Source organism: Gambusia affinis, linkage group LG13 (assembly GCF_019740435.1).
Source record: "Gambusia affinis linkage group LG13, SWU_Gaff_1.0, whole genome shotgun sequence".
NCBI lineage: Eukaryota > Metazoa > Chordata > Actinopteri > Cyprinodontiformes > Poeciliidae > Gambusia > Gambusia affinis.
This window is the reverse complement of record NC_057880.1, coordinates 20,786,799-20,811,979: the sequence shown is the minus strand read 5'-3', so window position 1 is coordinate 20,811,979 and position 25,181 is coordinate 20,786,799. Positions and strand designations below refer to the sequence as shown.

At 40.1% G+C, this 25,181-nt stretch overlaps 1 protein-coding gene across 6 annotated transcripts in view; it reads left to right on the top strand.

The window, feature by feature from the left end:
• The window catches only part of LOC122842047 (signal-induced proliferation-associated 1-like protein 2), a 178,313-nt gene that overhangs the window by 16,262 nt on the left and 136,870 nt on the right, over positions 1-25,181 (top strand). For 5 of the 6 annotated variants that reach the window (XM_044135547.1, XM_044135552.1, XM_044135549.1 and 2 more), the window contains exons 2-3: positions 7,762-7,909; positions 21,892-23,628. In XM_044135547.1, coding sequence (XP_043991482.1) covers positions 22,122-23,628 — 1,507 coding nt within the window. In that variant the 5' untranslated portion in view covers positions 7,762-7,909; positions 21,892-22,121. The remainder of the gene's footprint in view (positions 1-7,761; positions 7,910-21,891; positions 23,629-25,181) is intronic. The other variant, XM_044135548.1, reaches the window with a different exon arrangement.

Here is a 25,181-nt window from a genome sequence, read left to right as displayed (position 1 = left end):
CTAACACTGAAAGTAAGAAGAGCAATCCTGGAAAAAGAACTTGCTAGAAGCTTTGAAAGATTTGAAGCCATGATGGAAGTTTATGATCCAACAGGACAACGATATGTCAGATCCATCCATCCATCCATCCATCCATTTTCTGTATGCCCTTGTCCCTAATGGGGTCGGGAAGGGTGCTGTTGCCTATCTCCAGCAAACGTTTTGTGCAAAAGGTCACCAGTCTCTGTCTCTGTGTTGTCTGTCTCTGTGTTGCAGAATCAGACAAGACACACAACCATGCACAAACACCTATGGAGAATTTTGCGAGACTAATTAACCTAACAGTCATGTTTTTGGACTGTCGGAGGAAGCCGGAGAACCCGGAGAGAACCCACACATGCACACAGGGAGAACATGCAAACTCCATGCAGAAAGACCCCGGGCCAGAAATCAAACCCAGAACCTTCTTGCTGCAAGGCAACAGTGCTACCAACACTTACACTAGGTCAAAGCATTTTCATTTGGTAGGATGGCCCAGTAAAAGTCAAGACACGACTTGAAAATGAATGTTCAGACTCTCTCCATCCACTTGGAATAAGTTTGTCTTAGAAGAATGGGAAAAACTTTCAACGTCTGAAGACGCAACACTGTGTCCCTCCCACAACTTGCAGCTGAAACTGCAATGTATGGTTGTTCTAAAATGTGTAGAGAAATGCACACCACACTTGTTGAGAACAATGAAAGCCATGAAAACCTCCCTTGTGTGAAGGTTTATCTAATAAACTCCCAATAAACAGCGAAAGTTTGTTTTGTCTTGACAAATTGTGAAGAGGCACGGAAACTTTTTCTTCCCATTTAGACATTTCCACAGCTTTTACCTTTTCCTACAGCCTCCTTTATGTATTTATGTTAGCTTTTCCATCCTGCCTCCCCCGTGTGACTCTTGGTGTAATGTTGACTTAACTGTCACTTTGTGGTTGTCTGGGATTTTTACATGTACATTAGCATGACTGTTGTTGCCTGCATCTGCGGGCCATCCTGCAAGCATGAGGCTATCTCATATGTGGGTGGCTGGCCTGGAGACAGATGTTTTTGATGCTACTTGTAGGGAAAAGGCTTTGAAAGTGACTTCATAAAACAGATGCCAGCTGCTTTGTTAACCACAGTCGCCTAGTTCTCAGGAATGCCATCAGACCCGTTCTTGTCTAGGGTCTTGATATGCAGCCTGTGGAGAGTAAGACTAGCTCTCACTTAATAAACCTGTCCTTTTGGAGAAGTTTATTAATTACAGAACAACTCTGCTCTTTTGGAACAGAAATTCCAGATGGCCCTGGATACCCCTCAAAAAATAATCTTTCTATTGTTGTATTTTTTAGTTTTTATTTTTGGCTTATCTTACATGTTTTAATCTTGTATTTGTAGCAAATACTAACGGCTTGCCAACAAGGTCAATGCATGAAGAGATTTAAATCTTGTTAAATTGCTTGTTTTGCTTCAATTTCTCTTGCCAACTGTGGTACACACATCTGCCGCCCTATTCTGTCCACAGAAAATGCTTGCAACTGTGACCATTTGCCTATTAGCCAAATCAGGGTCAACTTCCCTGTTGATGCTTCCTCTGCAAACATAAGTAGAGAATCTTTGAAATAAATGACTTCCAGCACACTCCTAATCTTTCCATAACTCTCTCAGGTCTGTAATTAATCATATTTTATTTATAGTGTGTGCAGTTTCCAAAAAATGCAACTGATGCATCGATGACACAAGAATTTGATCATGATAGTCTTTTTAGTTTAATTTGTAGAAAGAAATGGCTGAGAATTGTCTTGGAAATTCTACTCAGTTGTTTGCTAGCAATGAAAAACTTTAGCAAAATGGTAAAAAAAAAAATAATAATAATTGCCAAGAATATGCCTCTAATACTGGAAACCCAGTTCTGAATGGTTATCAAACCTCAGATTCAAGAGGAGCATTGTGGCTTTAATGCTTGATTATTGAATCAGGACAAGCTTACAGCTGGTTTCTCCGAGCCTTTCTGTGGATTTTGATGCAGGCATGCACTGGGTCAAATTAAGATTCAGACCATGATTCCTTAGCAGAATAAGGTTTTCTTCTCTCTCTGGGTTTGAGAATAATAGGGTTTCTTGTTGTCTTGTTCACATGTCATGGTGGGATGGAGTATCAGCTCTTTTGACAGCCTGACTTGTCTGGATTAGAGTGAGCAAAGCTCTGGTCTGTGTGGTTGAAGGAAGAGTTGAGCAAAAAGCCAAAGCTCTTGGGTTCTGTCATAAAATATGGATCATTATAGAAGGAAGAAGATCTCTGATGGAAGCAGCTTCATCTGGATGGGCTCACTTCCAAAGATGGGGAAAGGAACTCCATCACCAGGGAAAGCTTTGTGTCCAGCTGCTGCTTCTCCAGATCGAATAGAGTTAGCTGTGGTGTTTTAACCATCTGATCAAGATGTTTCTGCACCTCTTGTTATCATTTTTTGGACCCAGCAACTGAGTGAGGATCCATTGGAGGATTTATATTTTCTTTTCTGAGGCTACAATGCTTTCCCCAAAAAGAGTTGAAACGTGCCTTGGTTCTCTTTTTAGAATATAAGTTGATGTGTTTTTTTTTATTTTCCAGACTTGTGATGCAAGGAAATAATGCATTATTTATTCTAACTGGCTTCTGTGTCTGTGCCTTATGACTAGGTTAACCAGGAATATTCACCACTTCCTTTCATGTGAATCATTTAGCGACCCAAAGGGCAAAAGCATCAAGTGATTTCAAACTGTACTAAATATAAGCTTGTGTGTCTGATTTGTCTTTTCCTTCCAGAGCTAAAATCTCTCTGATATACATCTTATCTTTATGGCTGCTGATTTTGTCCATTTCTCATTCCTTTATTATGCTTAGATTGCCTTGAACTGCCAGGAGCAACAATGTGTCTCTCTCTGAATTCACCCGATCACCACACATATCTGCTCTCCCTCCCTCAACTTTCCATCTTTGTTCATAAGGGAGGTCTGCTGTCACTCAGGGCTGTCATATGCAGAAAAAAGTTGCCTAGCAACAACGGAGAGAGTTGCGAATGAAGCTGCTGTTTACTCTTCTCCTCCAGCCCCCCCCATCTCATGTGCCCATTAACCCCTTCTCGTTTCTCTCCTCCTCTGTCGGAAAGATGAAGTGGAAGTGATGGATAGAAGAGGCAGCGTAGCTATCCGGCTCTCTGATAGACTTAGGCAACAGATTCAGGATAAACTGAGAGGAAGGGAGATGTTCAGAGACTCCTGTTGTCACCCAGCTGTTATTCCTGTTTTCCTCTCTGCAGGAGGGGAAGGCCATTTCCCTAAATGCCTGCTCCTGTTCCACTCAGCATAACTTGTACTACCAAAGCATGCTGTTATCAGCAGGACTAAAAATATCAGACAGCAAATGTATCACAGGCCTGCCTATCGTCACACCCACCAGAAAAAAGAGCACAATCTGAGGCGATGTCGGTGCCCTGCGTCCTTTCTGCTTTATTACATGTTCCCCTGGTGGAAGCAATCAGGCCCCATGCCTTTGTTGCTTCCTACATTATGCTGTCTTAACTGGTTGCTGTAATCATGCAGGAAGGTTCAGTAGTTTCCACACTGTCACGCTGGGTTTACTTGTCTTTTCAGAGTGGGTGCAGAGTGACAGTCACCCTGAGGGTTGTTTGATTAACAGAGACTGCAGAGTGACACACTGTACGGATCCACTAATCAGACTTTTGCAGCTTTTGTCCAAACTTTGCTTTTCTTTTACAATTTGCATTTCAACCTGTTAGCTTGTAGGCTTGCAAATGGGGAAGATATCTTTTTTTTCCCCACCAAGGGGTCTTTTTGTGGGCTCTACTGTCCCTTATATAACAGAAGGCTGACAGGAAAGGGGGAAGGAGAGGGGGGAAGACATGCGGCAAATGTCGCCGGGTCCAGGAATCGAACCTGCGACGGCTGCGTCAAGGACTCAAGGCTTCCAAATGCACGCCCCGCAAATGGGGAAGATATATTAGATTTTTGAGTTTCTTTATAAATCTCTCTGCTATTTATTGTTTTTTGTCCAAATATTCTATCTCAGCTGAGATCTTCTTTCTTGTTTCCAAATGTCAACAGCAAATAATCTCAATTAATGAATTCAACTGAAGTTTCTTCTTGTTGAATTTCTACTTCAGTATCAAAATTGTGCTTCTATTCCTTTCTTTTATTCCCGGAGAGGTTTAATTGTCATTAGATGAATCCCTGGCAGTTATTCTGTTTATTTAGATCAATAAAATTTGTTTCTCCAGTTACCAAAATTAAAATGTTTTTCTTGCAAACGTTTGTCGCTTTGCATGTGGATCCGTTTGTGTAATGACTACCTTTGGTATGTAAATTGCCCTGCAAAACTGGTCGTCCGTGTGCAAACGAGCTCTTCTCCACAGGCCTTCTCTGCACATATGTGTAGGCTGATGAATAGTCCGTCTGTTTGCAGGGATGCAGCGACAGAGAACTCTTAAGTGTTACCTCCTGGGGCTTCCCACTCTTCAAATAAAATCCTTTCCTTCCCTGCAACTCAAATCAAAGCCGAGAACCTGCCTGCAGAGGCTGGATCAAAGCCTACTGTGCCGCAAAGAGCTGTGCTTGCTGCTATTCATTGAGCTTGATTAAAGTCTGTCATTTCCTGCTATTAACACCTTCCTGCCTCCGACCTGAAACAGGCAGAGCAAAGCAGTCATCAGGAAGTGGCTAGAATGACACTGTTTTTATGTTTTTCTAATTAAGCTGCCTCAAACTCAATTATGCAAGAGAGGAAATATATAATCAAGTCATTAAGCAATGCACAGAAACGCTATTAATATAGCCTTGAAGGAGTACTGACGGGAAGTTGTGCAAAACATTCAAGCAGGTTTTTTTTTTTGACTCATTTGTAGTTAGCTGCAACTTGTTCAAACAAGCCTAACATGTTTCCTGCGTGCCTACTTGTCACAGATTTGGATCGTAAATCAACCCAGTCACAATTGTCAAACTGTTGACTGACATTTTGTGCTAAAAGCTGTCTGCTGTGGTTTTTTTATAAGGGGATGTGCTTGGAGATGTGCCAACCAGACATTAATGGACTTCAGTTTCTGAAAGTCTTTGACACAAATTTTAGCTCTATAATTATCAAAATTTCAGTATATTTTTATTTCCGTCTATATGTATGTTAGGAGCAGCTGACTTCTCTGAGAAGAGTTGCTTTAACCAGGATTTACAAACATTATTTGCACATATAAGCAAAATCAAATTGATTAAGGAATGGATTCTTAAAGCTCGTATAATATTATTATTGTTTATTAGCATTTTAGCCCTGTTAGCATCACAAACTATTAACTGCAGTCTCTGTAAATTCGTGAGATTTCCAAAAGGACAGTTATATTCCCAAATCCATTTTTCACAACACGGGAGAAGTTTACAGAACAACTTTTCTGTAATGCGTAAAGCCTTTAAGTCTGCTCCTGATCAGTTCTCCTCTTTGTTTCTTTGAAGAAATGAAATTGCTTGCACCTGTAAAAGTCCACCTCTCTGTTGTAGCAGCCTGAATAGACAGACATACATTTGCAGAAAATAGTTTATTTTTAATTAGTGTATTATACCTTTTGTTCTTCAATTTCAACCATGTGACAACAGGTTTCACACCAAAACGTATTGCTATTTGCATAACCTGTTAGCATGTAGATATAAATCGTTTATAGATCAGAAACAAATTAGATTCCTGAGCTTCTGACAAGGTGTTGGCTGGCAAGGTCCAGCCAAGCAGAAACCATGTTGGTCACCAGCAGATTTATTTGTGCATCTCTAAGATATGAGGCAATATCTTATTCAGCGGTTCTGTTATCAGCCTGGTATGTTTAATCAGACCCAGATTCTGCATTTTCAGACAAAGCCCTGCTCTGTCGTTTGATTATTTGACTTGGGCTATCAGTGCCGTGGCTTGAGCTCAGCTCTCACTTGATGGATTGCTGGTAGTAATTATGTTAATCATGGCACCAAAAAGGTCGTCCTTTCAGAGCTGCGGCACTAATTTTATTCCATAGATGGCTGTCATCCTAAAGCGCTGGAATTTAGAAACACAGGAGCTGATTCATGTGGTGTGTTTTATGTTTGCCCTTTCTACTTTAATAAATGCATCAGAGGAATAAATTGTGTTGTCAATGTTTAGGGAGGAGCACTTAAAGAACTAACTATTCAATTTTTACATTTTACAACTACTGTAAAATGCCTTATTTATGTTTCTAGAAAAACATAAGTCCAATTCAGAATTGGCATTAAGATTAGCATTACAAAGAAATGCTTTGTTGCAAACAGTGAAACAGCAAGTCTTATACAGATATGTGCAATCTGTTAATGTTCACTGCATCCTTTTGCCATTTCTTTTCCCCACTTTTGGTCAAATCCAATTGAATAATTACAAATTTGAAGTCAGTCTTTTTATTCTTGTCAGAATCTGCTGTCAAGAGGAGGAGTTATTTGTAGAAGTGCACCAATAAATCAGCCCTGATTTTCTTCACTTCCTTAATTTTGGGAGGTCTGAGATTGGCCGATATTTACAGGAGGAGCAGATCTTATCTGCCAATCTTATCTACTTCTGGAAAAGTCTGAACATAAGCCACCGTCCTCTTTTGTTCTGCTGGTAGAGAGACTGACAGACCCTCCCACCAGGTCAAATCTACATGAGAGCGGTTACCAATAGTCACCCCATTGTTGCCAACTAAACAAGTTTCTCGCTAAATCAATTGACTTTTCAGACAAAAAAAATAGGTATTGTCCAAATTAAAGACAGTGTAACGTATTATGTTTTTGAAAATATGTATCCATATAGTATTTCAGCTTTGTTTTTAATTTATCATCATAAGAAGCTACAATACGTCAATAACAGAAAGTAGGAAGGAACAAAATGGTGGGTCAAAATGGGAAGAGGTGAGCTGACCAGATGCCCATCAGTCAGTTGAATTGTGTTATTATTCAGAAAATAATCAAGCCTGAGATTCATTGTATTTTATTTGAGTTATTTTATCACTGAAGCTTCATAGTTTGGACCTTGATGTTTCTTCCTTGGTACATCCCTAGATAAATATCCTAAGCCTTCCTGCTGTTCATACTGAAGGTAAAAGATGTTGTGAATCACATATGGAGTATGAATGCAGGGATTATCAGTTTTAAAGAAAGGTTATTGGTCTCTGCAGCCTAGTCTTTCTTCATCTCGGTGTGTTTAAGTTGGAAAATAGGTTTCTAGCCCTATTTATCACACATGCATGCAGTCTATCAGTAGATTCCGCTTCCTTCTGCAGCTTCAAATGTCAGTCATTGCATGCAACATGGAAGGTCACAAGCTTGACCTAGGGGATCTTTTCCTGGAAACAATGCCTATTTCTTCCCTCTGTTGTTTTCTTGTCCTTCCTGTCACAGCCTTCAAGCTTTGAATGTCACGGTCTGCCCTCCTTCCCCCCAAACACCAACACTCAGCATTCCCTCCTTCCCCTCCTGCACAACCACCTACTTTCCCTTACAAATGCAAATGATGCAGGCTTGTTCAGCTGTTGGTGGTAGGTTTGTCATAGGGGGAAGGGAGCTGTGCATTAAGAGGCAGCTGTATGCATTTCACAAAACTTACTCCCTGATCATCACACCTATGTATTGCACTCTCCTTAGTTTTCTTCATCTGCTTGCAAACAAGCAGTTCCTTAAATGACCTGGAGAAGCAGATTTTTGCCGTGCAGCGCTTTGAATCCTGTTTCTTTTGTGCTTTCAGGAGACTTGTGCTCAACAAGTGGCTGATGGATTTAATGCACTTGAACAGCATCTCTGCAGTAGCTTCATTACCACGGTGTCTCACAGGACATTTTCCCCTTTGCTTTGAGATTTTATGGCTTCGATAGAACAGAGACTCTCTAGATGAGGTAAGCATGTTTGCTCTTGATTTGAAATGCAATTTGTTTGCATATTTATGTTGCATTTTTACATGCTTGTGCTAAATAAGTTTTATAAAAAGATAGAGGAGTTTTGTCTTAGTCATATTTTAGTAATATCTTGACTGGAAAATGTATCAGTCGAGGAATTTATGAGCATATCTCTGCTGGATGCAGCTCTTGTGAGGTGAATAAACCAGTGATTCATCTGTGTCTGGTCTGCTCTTCCCTGTAGTTATCATCTCTTTGCATCCACTGGTTGAGTAAAGCTTCTTCTGTGTCAGCAGCAGGGCTTGCAGCTGCTGCCCAGAAGTCTAAATTATCTCACAAATGCCAGATTTCTGTCAGCAACATCACACTGAGTGTGGAAAGCAAAACTTTAAGAGAAAAAGCAGAAGTGAGAGGTGGTCTGGTGACATGCTGAGGTCAGAAAGTATTAATGCTGCTCCCCAGATGATGTTTGTGTGAATGTGTTTGCGTCAGTGTGTTTATCCTCAACTTTTAGCAGTATCACACAGCTTCCCGACTTCCCTCTTTTGGTGCACTGTTTCTCACTGATAATGTAGCGGCGTGGACTCTGATTGACCTCAGCTGACGTGCAGAAACACTGAGCTTCCCAGATAGTTCGATCTGAACACCTCACAAGTCTCTTAGCAGCTTCCCCTTTTCTCACCACATTTCTCTCTCGCTTCCCTGAGAAAGCATGATCCGCCAGCAGGCAGCCGGCGGTTTGGAAGTAGCCCGGAAAGCAGCAGGAAGCTGTGGGAAGTGACAGAGGGAGGGATGTGTGCTGATGGAAAGAGGTGCTGTTTTATTCTGGGGACCTGCTGGGCCACATCAACCCGGCACGTCCTGATCTGCCCCACCGTCACAGGGAGGTCCGCTGTGGCTGGGCCCATTTCAGGGGGAGACAGATGGTCCCTTTTGGAGAAGGGCCACTGCACAGCACTCTCTGTTTGTGGGACTCTGCTGGAGCAGGCAGGACCAAACGTGGCCTCCTTCTGTTGGGAACATTCAGGAGACCTTTAAAACTTCTAGGGTTTGATTTGATGTAGAAACTTAAAGCCACTTTTATTTTCTCAATGAATCTGTTAATCTAAATGTTTAATTGCCCTCCCTCCTAATTGTATTTCAAATTATTTTTATAGGAAATAGTTAGACTTTTTTTTTTTTTTTTTTACATACTGCACCTTTAAAGTGTAGAATAAAGTATTATCACAAGTATGGTAAAAAATAATTAAAACGACTCACTTATTATTTACAAATAATAAAACTTGAGTATTCATAATCTTACATATAATGAGACAAAAAGGCCTCTTCAAAGGAAAAGCTATTTTCTTACACTTTAGCTTAAAATGTCATATTTTAGCAGGATTTTACCATTTCTGTTCAACTTAAAATTGAGTTGTTTTACTTTATTGTCTGCTGCACTGTTTCTACAGTTTAAAATATGTTTATTGAGAGTCCAATGACAGCAAAATGTTAGTGATTTTTGTTTCTGGAGCAAATCAGAGCATAGAATAACATGGTTTCAATTACAGTTAGTCACTTATAAGAAGGACAAATGGTTGAAATGTTTGCTGGTTGTGAGAAGGAAAAAAAGGCTTAATGTGATGTTTAAAGGAGCTCCACCCATCATGCTAACACTGCTTTGAAACCACAGTACAGCAATATATTACTCAGCACAATGGGAATGTTCACTTAAAAGCCACAACTACATTTAGCGGTTGTGTACATTTAATATCTTAAGAAAACAGCAGCATATCTAATAGACAATAAATTTGCTTTATTGTGATGTGTAGCTTGTTTGTTTCAAATAAATGAACCTAATGGTGGATTGTGACTAATAGTAGCATTGATTACACAACTAAATTTGATTTAAACAGCAGAAGTTTAATAGATTTAGCATAATGAATAAACCTTCAGAGGAAAACAGGCTCCGTCTTTACTGTCAGATCATCTGCAGCCTCTGGATATAGAAAGCGTCCAAAAACCCCCATTTATCATCACCTTACTTTAATTACTTCCAAACTTTAGAAAACTTTAGCTGTTGAGAGGGAGTCACTCTGCTGTTTATTTTGTAACCTTTGCTAGAAAAGTGAAATAAAATTATGAAGAAATCAAAATATAATACAATATGTCGATTAAAATATTGATGTCGGCAGGTTAATTATGGTCATGGCAGCCCTTGCTGCAAAAAACACAACATTTTACCAACATTTTAGTCTCTAGAGCAAATATCTTATTATGCTTGAAATAAGGCATAACAAACTCCTTTAACTATTAGCTGAAAAGTTACTTCTTTGTTAGTTTTAATTTGTTTTAAGTGTAGTAAGATATTTCCACAACAAACTAGACCAAAAATACTTGTAAAATTTTGTATTATTTTTGCAGTGTACTCAACTTTCCCAGAAACTCAATGCTTTGTCAGTCCTGTGACCATGGTAACCATGTAGCCCTCCCAGTCACTTTTCAGTAATATTTTATCAGAATAGACACTCTTTGTTACTATTCAAGTCCATGACAGGATTTCAACACCACTTTAATCTGCCAATTAGCTGCTTTGTGCACCTAATATTCATCACAGTTCTTGTTCTTTGTCAGTATGTAAAAAATAAAAAGGGGATCAGTTGTCCTGTCTATTTTAATTCTCAGATCACCCAGAAACATCTAAAGGACAATGGCAGTGTGCTGCCTGGCAGGCGCTGGGCTCACAGCCAGTTGGCAGTGCAACCAGGAAGAGACTCCCAGTTTCAGTTCAACCCATAGGAGCTCTGTTCATTTGCACAGCCAGCATTAACACGGCTGTACCGTATGAAATGAAGTTCAATGTAACTCAACAAGAGCAGCTCTTTGTTTTGTGGACCAACATTTTTAAGGCCTCGCCCAGATTCACAGGTTATTCATGTCGTTATTTGACTGGAGTTCAGTTCCCAGTTGTTAGTAATTATGTTAATCTCTACACATAAAGGTCTTCCTAAAACAATATCTGGCACTTGAACCTAAGAACACGGGAACCAATTTATTTGGCACATTTTAATTTTGTGCTAAAAATCACTAAATACCTTTAAAAGACTAAAAACTGGGTTATATTTCATAATCTTTATATTTTCCTAGCCATACGCTTTGGACCGGCTCTATTAGAAGGAATCTGAGTTTGCAATTTAACGATAAGCTTTTGCTCTTAGCGATGCTCTTTCTTCAGCATGTCATCACAACAACGCTCCTCCATGATGCCATTTACAACCATTCCTAGGGGTTTTGGTCTGAGGAGTAGTTTGTAAGATAAGTTCTGCAGATGGGAGGGATTAGAAAATAACATCATAATACAATATAAAGCTAAAACAAGTTGATTTTACAGAAAACGTTCCTTTTAAAGAAACACCGGACCCTTTTACTGTGCCACTAGTTCTCGTTGTTTCACAGTTTCAAAATGGCTGAGAGCAGTATCCAGTGCTAACAAAGCTGTTTATAGATTTCTTTTTTTAATTAGAAGACCTCCAGATAACAATTGCAGCTTGAGGGTTTTCACACCCGATTGCTAAACTAATGCTTATGCAAGTGTCCGATGCATGAATCGATGGGTGGTTTAGGGTCATTATCCAAATGCTTAGATTTTCTCCTACAGACGGTTCCATAAATTACAAAACGTCAAACTGGAGAAACATAGCAGCCACCGACCATCACACTACTACCATCATATTTGACTATTAGGATGAGGTCTTCTTCTGAAAATCTGTTTTAAGATTAAAACCAGATGAACACATTTGCCTCATGAGTCCCAAAATTCCTCAACATTGTAAATGTAAGATGGGTCTTTGTGTTCTTTTTGGTCTGCAGTGATGTTTGCCTTGGGAATCTCAGTTTTCACACAGCCTCTTTCTTATTGTTGAATCATAAAAACAGACTTCAGCTGAGGCCTACAGTGGTTTAAATGTTGTTTCTAGGTAATTTTGTGATCTCGTAAATGAGACATCAATAAGAATTGCAGTAATTTTGGAAAGCCAGCCACCATCGTTCCATGTTTTCCATTTGGTGATAGGGATATCCATTTCTTTAAATTGACACATGATGTTGATTTTTTAGGTCTTCCACTTCGACTTTGTGTTGTCAGAAAGTTTCTGCGACAATAAATTAAATCATCAACTGAAAACGTTTGTGCTTTATTTGTCTCATGACAAAAACACAAAGTCTGTTATGTGAAAGGCTATTCTTTCTGCTCTCTTTTTCATTTAAATACCATACTTTAAAAATCCTTTTTGTGCTGGAATCTGCTCCTTTTCCGTCTGCAGCAGCATCTGGTAGATATTAAGACGTTTGAATGTGGGCAGAAAATAAAAACAATTTACGATTTTGCACTTTGTGTCGGGTGAACACTTACTGTTTTCTCAACTACATTAAGTGCAGTCCATACATGAGATGACCCCTGAGCGTTAGCCTCAGCTGTGTAGCCGCCACATTCCAGATGGAGCCACAGACAACGCAACACAGAGCAGACTCGAGTGGGGACTGATGTAGAAAAACAGGATAAAAGACCACAGCTACAAATAACCACTAGTCCAAACCCCAAAGTCCACAGCAAAGCAAACAGAACTTGTGTTTAATTTTACGTGCGAGTGAATTGATGTTGACAGATTAGGTGGGGTGAGTCGACCGTTGGCGGGCACTTGAGCAGAAAACTTCTCACACTTTGTCTGCAGTTTGTGGGAAGCAGAAGTTTTGTACTAACATCTTTTTTAAAGATTTCTTGCCTTGTCTTTGGAAGTGAAACAGATTAAGAAGCAGCCATCAGTGGTAAGAAACTTAAAGACACAGTCTCCTTTTTTTCAAATGTTTTTTTTTTCTCGTCTGTTCTTTGCACCTGGGGCGCAGAAAGGGCATCAGTGCAGGCATTTCCCACAGTCCAGTATGTGACACGGTACCCAGGGAATGAAGGGACAGTGATGGTTTATGTTTACTCATTGCTGGCTGACCTCCTTTTTTATCTCTGCTGATTGTTCTGCTGTCGTCAGGTCATGTCCAGTCCAGTCTGTGTGCGCTGAGATATAAACAAAAAGCCTTTAATTGTTGCTCACTGTGGAAGCATGTGTACTGTACACAGCGTTCTGTTTCTCAAGATTTTTCTGGAGTTCAGCTTGCTAAGCCTGGCGGTTGGGCGGTACGGCAGTCATTCATCCAGCGGTTTATTGTCTTTTTGAGATAAAAAATCTTTAAAGTTGACAGGAAATTTGAAAATATCAGTTGATAATTATGTGTTATTAAAAAATTGGAAGATTAATATCTGAAAACCAACCTTAAAGTCTTAAAAATGCAAACATTTTAAAAAGACCTGGTGACCCGCCAGGCTTATAATACACTGCATTGATTTTGGTTGTGCTCGATAAGGTGGATTGTGGTTAAGTCTGATGCAATAAGCAATTAATCAGTTGATTTCATAAAAACTTCCATTCTGATGTTTAATATTTTCTGACTGTCAATTTTGTTTACAGACTTTATAACCCATTTTATTTATGGTTTCTGTTGTGTGTAGGTTTTTATTTATTGTTTTTGGTTGTGGTGTTTCAATTCTAGTGCATACAAACTCGCATTCTTATCCCATTACTTGAAAATCGAAACAACAATGTTACAGTTTTTCACAATAATTACTGGGACAATTTATCGCCCTGCAAAATTAATTATAGTAGCAAAGATAGCTTGATGATTTTTGGCTGGGAAATCCTGGTGCAATAAGACAAGATGGCAGATGAATAATTAAAAATGAAGAGACTTGGGCACATTATGCATTCAAGAGAAAAACATTTTGTATCTTCACAGGCAATCCAACAGGTCCGTAACAGACAAGTTAATCCCTGCTTTGGGCTTTTTATTTTCACGGTATGCAGATAAAAGCATGTAAAAGTGTCTGCAAAGTCTTGTTCTCACCAATTCCTGCTGATCAGTAGACTCAGTCATGTGTTTAGAATGGAGACCCAATGTAAGCCTGTTTGTGTTCTGTGTTAAACTCTTCAAAAGTATTTTATTTTTTTGGCTTTGAAATGAATAGCAGTTTAAATATCGCAGTGAAGTGAGCGTTACAGTTTCTACAACAATAAGAATGTGATGCATTTATTTTTGACACATCTTAAAAGCAAACATTTGCTTTTCCTCCTGTCACACATTGTCTATCTGCCTTGTGTTTCTATGGCGATTGACGATATGCTGCTCTAAGAAAGTGACGTCTCTGCATCTCGGGTTAAATCAAGATTTCATGAGCATCACAACTCAAATATACTGCAAATATCCTCTCAGTCTACAATACAGACACATGTACTGTACAGATTTACCAGCCAGGGTTTCCTATCTTTCCATTATTGCTGGCCTTCGTGAGAGACATAACTCTACGTCCCAACTAATGGATGATGTTGCTGAATTGCTTAAATTCTGTAACTCATGCAATCCTGATTAACCTAAATAAACACTTGCAATCCTTTAGGATATTTTCGGATGAGCTTGGGTGTATTTCGCTTGTTTCCACATATCAGAGAGAGCTGAGTGCAACTAATTTCATTGGTTTCTGTACCTCCTACGGAGGGTGTGACCCTGCTTTCACACTGGTCATTAAAATCTCAGCATTACTCCCTGCAGGCAATGCTTCCACACGTGGGTGTTCCTTTTGGAGCTCTAAGAAAGGGTGGAGTTAGAGGACTGAGCTCTTACCGGCTCACTGAGGCATTGCTGTGCGCAGGAAGACGGGATAAGGGGTTGTCATCAATGGAGAGGCTTTGGCATCAGCACTAATTGGGAAACTCTTCCCCGTTGCGACGCTGAATTGTTGGAGCTGCAGATAAAAGAGTGAGAAGCTGAATGGTGTGTTTTGATTTAAACTTTCATAGCATCAGCGAGTGCGAGCGATGGTGCAGATACACACTTAGAAAGTCTTAATACCCCTTCAGAAGGGTCCTCCGGTTGTGGAAGCACTTGGGGAAGAAGGCATGCCTGGTTTCCCAGGCCCCTGTAATGAACTCTTAAGGCTAACATTGCCCAATTAATTGCATCTCCGGTTAAACTGAAGAAAACACTTTGAGCGAGATTTGGCAAAACTCCCGCCCAACTCTTCTTCCTGCCCCACCGCTTTCTACTTTCCTCTTAACTTCGCATTCTACTTCGCAGTAACCCAGTTAGACTGAAGAATTGCTCCATCGAAGCAGAAACACAAGTGTTTTTTCATCAAACTAGAAAATGGCTGTCTAGTTACAGACGTGACCCTCCGTCTTTCTCTTACTGCAAGTGTGATGAATTTGATGCATCACACACACACTCACACACACCTCCAGTTTCCACTGCAACTTTGAAAACATATTCTATTCTGTGAAGCATTGAAAGCAGAGCTCTTATTCGGTTTTAAATCATGTCCTTGGAGGGTGGACTTGATCGTTTCTGAGTATGGAGTGACATTGCGAGTGATTCATTGTTTTTATTGTGAGTTTATTGAGGAATCAAATAGTGGGCAGCAAAGCATAAGGAGTTTGCCTTCAGGTTTGCTTTCTTTCCACTCGGATTCTTTTCCTTCCTGGCTGTTAACGATGAACACAATGTGACACATCCAAACGTCTGATGGGATGCAACGTCTCCACAGAAGATGACGGCAGGCAGGTAACTGGAACAGAGACAAATGGGCTAATGCGTGCGCTGGGAAGAAGCTGTAAATTTACTCCACGTGGCAACGGTGCCTGAATCAGTTTTTGATGACGAGCATGAGCCGGAAATCTTCAGTAATCTTCCTGGCTTGTATCTGACTCGGCTGCAGAGGGGGGAAGATGGTGACGGTTTTAGCTCGTCATCTTGGGGACGAGGCCAGCAATGACTTCCTGTCTGCAGCAAACAGAGGAGCATTTTTATGACTCAATTACACAAGGCTTCATTAAATGTAATTGACCTTAATCACAGGCTTGTTTTCACCTCCGGGCTCAGAGTGGCACAGCAGCCCTGTCAGCCCAAAAAAAAACAACATATTTGGCTTTGATGTTATGTGCATTTGATAGGATGGAGTGAAACGTTTTACATTGTAGAGGAATTTAGTTTTAAAATAATATAAATACTGTTTTCAAGTGTTTGAAGTGATGCAGTCAGCAGCGTCAGGATCATGCAATAAAATCCTCCTGTGACATCTATGCAAATTTTGATATTTTGTGCAGACATGTCGCCTTTGTACATGAACCATCCAATTTACTAAAAACTGTGCAATATCAGCTTCACTCGGTGGTTCATTAACATTTGAAAAATACTGGGGTTCAGATACATCAGTAGGGACTCTGGACATTTCTGTCCATTTGGACTCTTGGTTCCTTCATGTTAACTAGAGTCCAGCTGCGACAGATAAAGAAATTGAGGACAAATATACCTTCAAATCACTAATTTTATGAAGCAGGAGATCAACGTTTCCTCTAAGTTTTTTTCAAGCTTGACTGTCAATTTTATATATATATATATATATATATATATATATATATATATATATATATATATATATATATATATATATATATATATATATATATATATAATCAGTAACTCATATCAAAACAGAAAGTAAACATGCTAGCTGAAGTGTAGACCATTTCCTTTTCAGGAAATTACTGTTTTGAGACAAAGTAATTTTAAGAAAAGCGCATATTACTGCATCTGGAATGTCATTGATAGGTGAGTAAAACTGATTTATCCACATTTGTTTAGAAAGTTACTGAATCTTCAAGCTATATACCGAATATTTCCTTTATTGTAGATAAGTATCTGACTGGATCAATAGTGGAATCTGAGAAAAACTCCTGATCAGAACATCTGTAGCGACAATCAGTTTACATCCTGTTCAGTTGAAGTCTGCTTCTGGCAACAGAAGTGCATTAATCTCAGGGTGGTGGACTGAATGTATCCACTTTTTTGACAGTGAATTAATATCTATAGAGCCTTTAATCAGGCCACAATGTCAGGGGATTATTTTAAGACCTGGCTGAACTGCAGAGCAGCTCATCTGGATGAACCAAGATGAAAGACAGACTATCCAACATCAGAGACAGAAAATGAGTTCATTACTGTAATTAGGCCTCCATGTCTCTCCCTATCTCCATCCAGTCCCCTTGTACACCAGGCCCTGTGCCTAAAACAGGCCTAATAGGAGTGCATTACTCCAGTTAGCAGAGGGCTGCTGGAAAAGCAGACCTCCCACCCTCCATCTGTTGCCTCTCCTGTGCAGACGGCAACAAAAGAAAGGACAGAAAACAGCCTTCAGGTCACACTCCAGCAGGAAATCTGCTGACCAAGTAGCGCTCTCCATTGGTCGTGGGAACTGTGGGCTGGATGCAGAGTGAGACGTGTTATAACTGCTGGCATCAATCATTTTGGTGGGGGGAAGTAGCTAATAGAGGAAAGGCAAAGGAAACACAGACCACCATGTTCCCCGGCTTATCCTGTCTTGTCTCTGACATGAAATAAGGGCCAATTTGCCCTATTTGACCCCGTTTAGCTACAGAAACACAGACATGCTGGACTGTGTGTACATAAATAGTCTGGTCTGCTGTTTGTTAGTCTTATGTAAACAAGAGTTTAAGAAAATTCACTCAGAATGCTCTGTTTTTGAGCTGAGCAATTAATAGCAGCATAATACTTTTTATCCCAGATAACTTAAGGTATTTGTTAAGGTATCTTTTTCACTGGCAGCAGCGAAAGGTCAGACATGCTGTGTTGTTGTCTTGCAATCAGATTGCATTATGTCAGTGTCTTTGTTCTTCCTGTTCGCAGCCAGAAGTAAAGAAACGTCTCTGTTAGAGTGTCAACTCTGATCCCCCATCATGCACCGCTGCCACATTTTGCTGTTACCTGCCCTAATTGTGAGTGTGAAGAGGCAGCATTTGGTCAACATGTGACATTTAGAGTTTGGCTGGAGTCGCTTCTTGTCACAACTTCAAGGAAAAGTATTACTTTGATAAACGATGTGATTTTCTTATATTTTTTTTACATATTAAAATCATACCCCTTTACTTTCATATCTATAAATAAACCAATTTCTATGGGAAATCACGTAATTAGTAAATTGAGTCGCTTGTATGTAAAATAGCTATTTAAGTACCAAGTCCTTTGTGGAGAATATTATTAGATTCACGGCATCATGAAGATCAAGGATTGCACAGCATACAAGGAGAAAATTGTTAATTATAAAACAATATCCCAAACTTTAAATATCTCACAGAGCACTTTTAACCAGGTTTTTAAAATTGATGCAGAGAATGGCACAGATAACTAAATAAATAAACTAAATTCATGGAGGTGCAGCAGCAGTTGGCAACTTAGCAGACTTTAACAATCCACATGAAAACTATCAGCTATGTACTCTGAATTATTCACTTATGAAATAGTGGGAGGAAAAAAATATTTTTTGGAAGAAGGCCATAAGAAATCCTATTTCCAGATTCCATATTCCCGTTTAGGGTAAACTAAATCATGCAGAATGAGATTTTCTAGTAATAATAATAACAGACGAAAGGTGAACTTTTTTGGGTGATGCAAAGTGTGCAGGAATAAAATTTTTACTTAGTTACATTTTAACTGTGACAAAATGAGCAACAAGTTAAAAGGGTAGGAATACTTTTGCAAAGCATTGTGGATAACCTATATTTTTGGATCATAACTCACTGTTTTCCTGTTATTTCTTCCATTATATATTAATTCTAACATAGAGTTTAAACTATAGTTTTAAATATAACATCAAACTGATGGGAGTAGATTCAGATACTTAAATATCTCCTGTTTCACTATTTAAAGGAAACAAAAACAAACACTTTAAACCCATGTTTGCCCATTTGACCCTTTCAAATCCAGATCTGATCTGTGTTGATATTCCACTTTTGTAATGTTCTTTATGTTGCAGTGGGTCACATGTTGCATTATTCATTATTTGGCACATCGCTGCATTATGCATTCACATTGCACAAGATTGTAACGCGCTGTCCTCTCGAACCCATAAATGAGACGCAACGTTAAGTCGCATTTTATTGCTGGTTATTGAAACATAGTTCATAAACAACCTCCTGATGAAGGAGAAGAAAGGCTTTCAATGATTTAGCACTGAGTCTACATGAGAAATTACTATATTTCCCTTACATATTTGGGTCATGCATGCATGCGTTAACCTGTATTCCATCCATGCAGGCAGCTGTGAGTGCTTTACTTTATAATAAAAATGCTGTCTGGGTTTGGCTTGCAACTAATCTCATTGTGAACCATTTTCCCTTTCTCAAAATAGGCTATGCTCCTTTTTGATGGCAAACATTGTAGACAAATGTAAACAATTAAATAAGATCTGCAGCTTTCACACTAAAAGACCTCGTGGATAAAAGATGAGGTGAAGACTAGGGCATGAAGCGACACTCATCTGCTGTGTTTACAGCTGAACTTTAGGGAGAGAGAAGCTTCAGCTTAGCTTATTATCTTTACTGATCATTTGGAACCATGTTTTCTGTGATGTGGAAGGATGAATGGATAACTCAGAGCAGTTTTCACATTAATGCGGTGCACACCATGAGCTCCAAAGAATACGGAAAAAAGCATTTAGGTCAGAGCTGAAGACTCATTAGCCAGATCTGCTGCAACATGATCTTTAATGCAAACACAAGCGTTTGAAGAAATGAACCCAAAGACGAATTACACTTATATAATCCTAATAGACCCAAAGTAAAACACATGCAGTCGCATGGAAAGTTGATTAATCTATCCAGAAGCCAGTTATTTTTTTCCTGCAGTCTCTTTTTCTATATTATGCTGCTCCCACATGGGGTTAGCAAGGTCATAAAAGCTTCTGTAATGTTCTGTAACTTGTTTTTTATCTAACTCATCACATACAGCGACAGATTTTGATAAACTCACATCTCGCCCCTGGAAACTGTTTTTATTTGCTGGAATGCTAAGCTAAGGTTAGCATCTTTATCCTCTTATGTTGAATAATTTAATAATTCAACATGTTTTGCTACGGTTCCTTTTAACAATATGTGGACAAAACTTGCAGAAAAGTTCTTCTGCTTCATGTAAGAGTGCTTTTGAAGTTCTTGGGAAATATTCGCATGTGCACTCTCTTTCATATGCTTGACTAATCTTAGCATTATTTTTGTGTTTTGACAGGACATTGGCTCAAAGCATATTTCAGAGTGCTTCTCATTACTAATGTGTGGATGAAACTCACAGATAAAAGTTCTGCTTCATAAATTTTGCTCTTTTGATGCTTTAGACTGATTTACATTCTGTCCATCTAAAATAAACTACAAAGTTTTTCGTGTTCTACATTATCTTAGCGCTTTACTTTGACTAGTACTTCTGCTGCTCTCAGCATAGCTGTTTCCCACATGGACAGGTGTTTGGGAAGACATGTGAACAGTGAATCAAGCAGATCACAGCATACAGACAGGCAGGAATCATTGGTGTTTTAACCTTCTTGTACATTTGAGATGCTGTAAATTCTTCTTCTTTTTACTTTAAGCTATTTATCCTTGTGTATCTTAAACTATTCAGTTCTGCAAGTTGTCTACACAAAAATAGACGGGTCCATATGACTCTGGCTAAGTTTATGTGTGCATCACACGTAGATTTACAAACAATAGACTAGCAACACAAATTTTTTAGTTACATTTAATTTCCAATTACTTGTTACTGAATGTTTAAAAGTATGCTAACTGGGCAATTAGTTGAAATAAATGTTATATAATGTGTTGTTTTTTGCCACAGTTCTGACTATAATATCTATTTCTCACAGACTAAATGAGACATATGCATTTTGTTTGTATAGCTCTGTAAAAAATGAAGAGACCTCTGCATTGAACCCCATTGAAAACCTCCTAGTTATTCCACCTAATATTGATTTCTGAGTTAAAATATTAGTATTGTTGTTTCTAAATGAATATGAATTTGTGTTCTTTGCATTATTTGGGGTCTGAAAGCGCTGCATCTTTCTTGTTATTTTAACCATTTCTCATTTTCTGCAAATAAACACTTAATGTTTGCGTGGCATTTCGGAGACATGTCAGTATTTCAAAGAATGAAAGAACAATGTTAATTTTACTCAAACATATATCTATAAAAAGTTAAATCAGAGAACTGATCCTTGTAAGTGGTCTCTTATTTTTTCCAGCGCTGTATTACATTGGATATGGTCATTATATATTTATATACGTTATAGAAGGAGGACCAAATATTTGACGTCTATCTGGAAATCCCCAAGAAAAAATAAAGGCTGTTTTTCAAGGACAAGAAAACCAATGTTTACTTCCCTTTTCTTCGCCCTCAGATGTTCTGGTTAATAAGTAAAACTGCTGATATTAGGCTTTTGTCTGCCTGTGTCCTCAGTTTCCCAGCATATCTGACCACACAGTGTTGAGCAAATATTGTCTTCTGATGTTACGGCTGCTGAGTGGAGTGTGACAAAGCGTGATCAGTTACTGCTTTCCTTTACAATCCGCCCCAGATAGTTTGCATTTTAATACCCACAGCAATCATCTTGTGAAACAAAAAATTATAACAAAACCCTTTCTTTATAATCTTTTGGGTTTGTGATGGTGCGAGTGGTAGGATCAGATATTGGCATGCAAACATTGGAGTGAACATCTGCCTCTTGTTACTGTGATTTGCTTATCTACCATCTGCTCAGTACTGGCTGCACTCAGCAACAACAATGTATATCTATCTAGTTGTAAACCTATAATGGCACCCTCTCCTCCCATCACACTAATTAGCAGTAGTTTGTAATGCAGACTACATAGCTCATAAACTAATACAGCCTCAATTTTACCCCATTATAAAAGTTTACTACGATTTTGATCAGCTGCAAAATCATTTATGCAGCTCAGCTGAATGTACCTTAATTATGACGGGGAAGAAATGCTTTTGTGTTTAAAATTAACAATTTTCACTTGCTGTGTGCTCAGTTTTCTCTTTTGTTTTTGTCTTTTCTACAGATCCGACTCCTCCAACTGCCTTTCTGTATTGGTGGTATCCTGTAAAAAGAGACTCTGCTGTTCTTGAGTGTCCTTGTCGTCCTGAAGTGTCGGTAGTGATGCCACCCGTCCTGTGTGAGTTATGATGATGGCTCTCTCTTTGACTGAGGAAAGGAGATCCCCCTCCAGCCACATGACATGATGAGGACACTTCCTGAAAGTTTGCTCTTCAAAGAATCTGCGAGCAGGATATGAGTATTTTGAGCCCTGGGACAGATAACAAACCAACCCTTGTGGGATTTGTGGGAGACCCTGAAGAATACTCCAAAGCCATGCAGTCAGAGGAGTTATTCAGCAGGAAACTCAAGGCCTTGAATGGCAGCATGGGACCACCGGCCTCCAGTATGCAGGTGAAACCCGACGGTGCAGGGAAAACAAACGGTACTCCTGCCATGCCCAAAATGGGTGTCAGGGCGAGGGTGACAGAATGGCCGCCACGGAAAGATGGCTGGGATGTACGGCCTTCACCCAATTACCAGAGTGTCATTCCGGTTTTCCAGAACGGACAGCAGGATCTTGCTGTGGATTTACTGGAGCAAGGCGAAGCAGTGTGTGTGGAAGTGGACTACACTGACAAATACACACTCAGCGACCTTCTCTGCCACTCTCCCTTAAAGGGTCTCCACCCAATCCGTCAGCGGAGCAACAGTGATGTCACCATTAGTGACATTGACTCTGAGGATATAATGGACCAGAACGCTGTCAATCCCAACACCGGAGCCTCTCTGCACCGTGAATACGGAAGTACGTCCTCCATTGACCGCCAGGGCCTCGGTGGGGACGGCTTCTTCACCATGCTCAGAGGCTACAGAGTCGACAACCTGGATCACCGGAGCATACCGCCTCTGGGATTCCCAGAGTTGCTACGCTGTGATGCCTCTTTGTCCCCAAGCTTGCAGACAGCCGCACAGATTGCCCGAGGAGAGATAGTCCACATTCCAGGTTATGATTACATAGACAGTTCTCTCCTCTACAGCCGGGAACGGGAAAAGTCCTTTATGAGGCGTCTTAAATCGGAATCAACAGAAACTTCTCTGTTCAGGAGACTGAGGACCATTAAAAGTGAAAGTGATGCCCTGAGACTCTCTTTAGAGGACGACCGGCGACCCCTGAGTTTTCAGAAATGCTTCGCCCACTATGACGTCCAAAGTGTGCTTTTCAACATCAGCGAAGCTGTGGCAAGCCGGGCAAACCTGAGCCAGAGAAAAAACACCACCACTGGAGCTTCAGCCGCTTCAGCTGGTGTTGGGGCCACGGCAGGTGGAGTGCTGGGAGGTGGCACTGTTGTTGTGCCTGGAGACGGTGGCGTAGCAGGTTGCAGCAGTGGAAATCAGCCCATGTTCGAATCTCCGCTTGGGAGCAGAGAGGATCTGAATCCCAAGGAGAACTTGGACGTGGATGAGGGGGATGGAAAGAGCAACAACTTGGTGCTGAGCTGTCCGCACTTTCGTAACGAGATCGGCGGTGAGGGGGAGAGGAAGATCTCCCTCTCCAGAGCCAACAGTGCCAATTACAGTGGCATGTCGGAGAGTTGCTCGTTTGAGTCTTCTCTCAGTTCCCACTGCACCAATGCTGGCGTCTCTGTACTGGAGGTGCCAAGAGAAAACCAGCCAATCCACAGGGAGAAGGTGAAACGCTACATTATCGAGCACATTGATCTTGGAGCATACTACTACCACAAGTTCTTCTATGGAAGAGGTAAGAGTTACTACTGAAAAATGCTGCTGACAAGGGTGACTTACACTGATTTTGTGATAACTAGTCAATGACTAAAAGGTTCAGGATGGTCGGGACAAGGTCGAACTGACAGCGTGCGGTCAGATGTTTTTCTGATTTTTATTTTCTCACAAACCTTTCACGGTCCACAAGACCCACCGAGTCAAGCTCCCCTGGCTGTATATGTCATTGTGTTTTGTCGTGTATGGTTTACAACTGTACAGTAAACACAGCAATCATGACAGAGGAACACCTAATACGAGAAAATAATTGACGGACCATAAAATTTCAATTAATTTCTCTCGTTACTGAGAAAAAAAGCATTGGTGAGCCATACTCCCGCCGCATCAGACTAGAACTGAGCAGGGGGAGTTTGATATTTCAGTACGTACTTTCTCACGGCCTCAAAATCTGATCTCTTACTGAAAAACTGCTGTTCTATTTACCTTTGCTACCCAACGATCCTTCCTACTTTGCATAGATAGTCAAAGCAGCGACTCATGGAAGTTGTGTAGAGCTGTTACCTGCATACATAAGCACACCCATGAAATTCAGACTAACCACACAATAACTGGAGAGGAGGCTAAAGGTTTGTCACAGGGGTTGTGACATGAAGGGCCAGACGGCATGAGGATCAGAACAAGATGACACAATTTTTGTCACTATCTTCAACAATGAGAACTGATTCCGTCAGTTCTGCCCGTACAGAGTCCATTAGGCCATTTGCCCTTCCTTGAATCATACAAGTTCAGCTACATTTGCCTACAATAAGAAGGTCCAATATCTTCCTAAAGGACCAAATGGAATAACATCCAGAACAATAGCCGGTTTGTGTTGGGGTCAACCATGTGCCTTTACAGAAAAACATTCAAATCTTCCTTGAGATTTCAGCCCACTCCTTACAAAGAAACTCTGATCAGTCATGTGAGAAGACTGAGGTGAATGAGGGTGTATTGCAGCTGTTTCCCATAGGGACCAGTGGGGAGTGGGGACTCTCATATGAAGCTTCAGGGTCAGCAGAACTATGCTAAGGTCTTGGTACTCCTCATTAAAACACCTATTTGGCTGACACTGGCAATGCCATGTGACCTAGACCCATCACTGCAACATATATGTTTTTCTCACCGCTTGTTCTTGCTGCCCAGAGCTGATTGAATTACGATTCTTAAGCCCATCAGAAAACAGCTGCTTCACCTTTTACACTCGTATGTCTGAGCTTCTTCATAAAGATGCTCTGTGTGGCGTGACTGGAGCTACCTTTGATCCCACGTATCCACGGGGAGATGTTGTTTCACTTATTGCTTGTCCAATAACAGGTGGAGCTTTAGCTGCTTAAATACCAACAGAGTTCTCTACTTTACTGTCTGTTTTACAGTCGCTTGCAAAAGCATTCCTAGCCCTTGAACTTTTCCACACTTTGTCATATTACAGCTGTAAACTACATTTAATTTTATTAGGATTTATGTGATAAACCAACACGCTACAAATCTCACCCCTACGGAGGATTTGCAAGAAGAAAACCATAGGAAGACTCT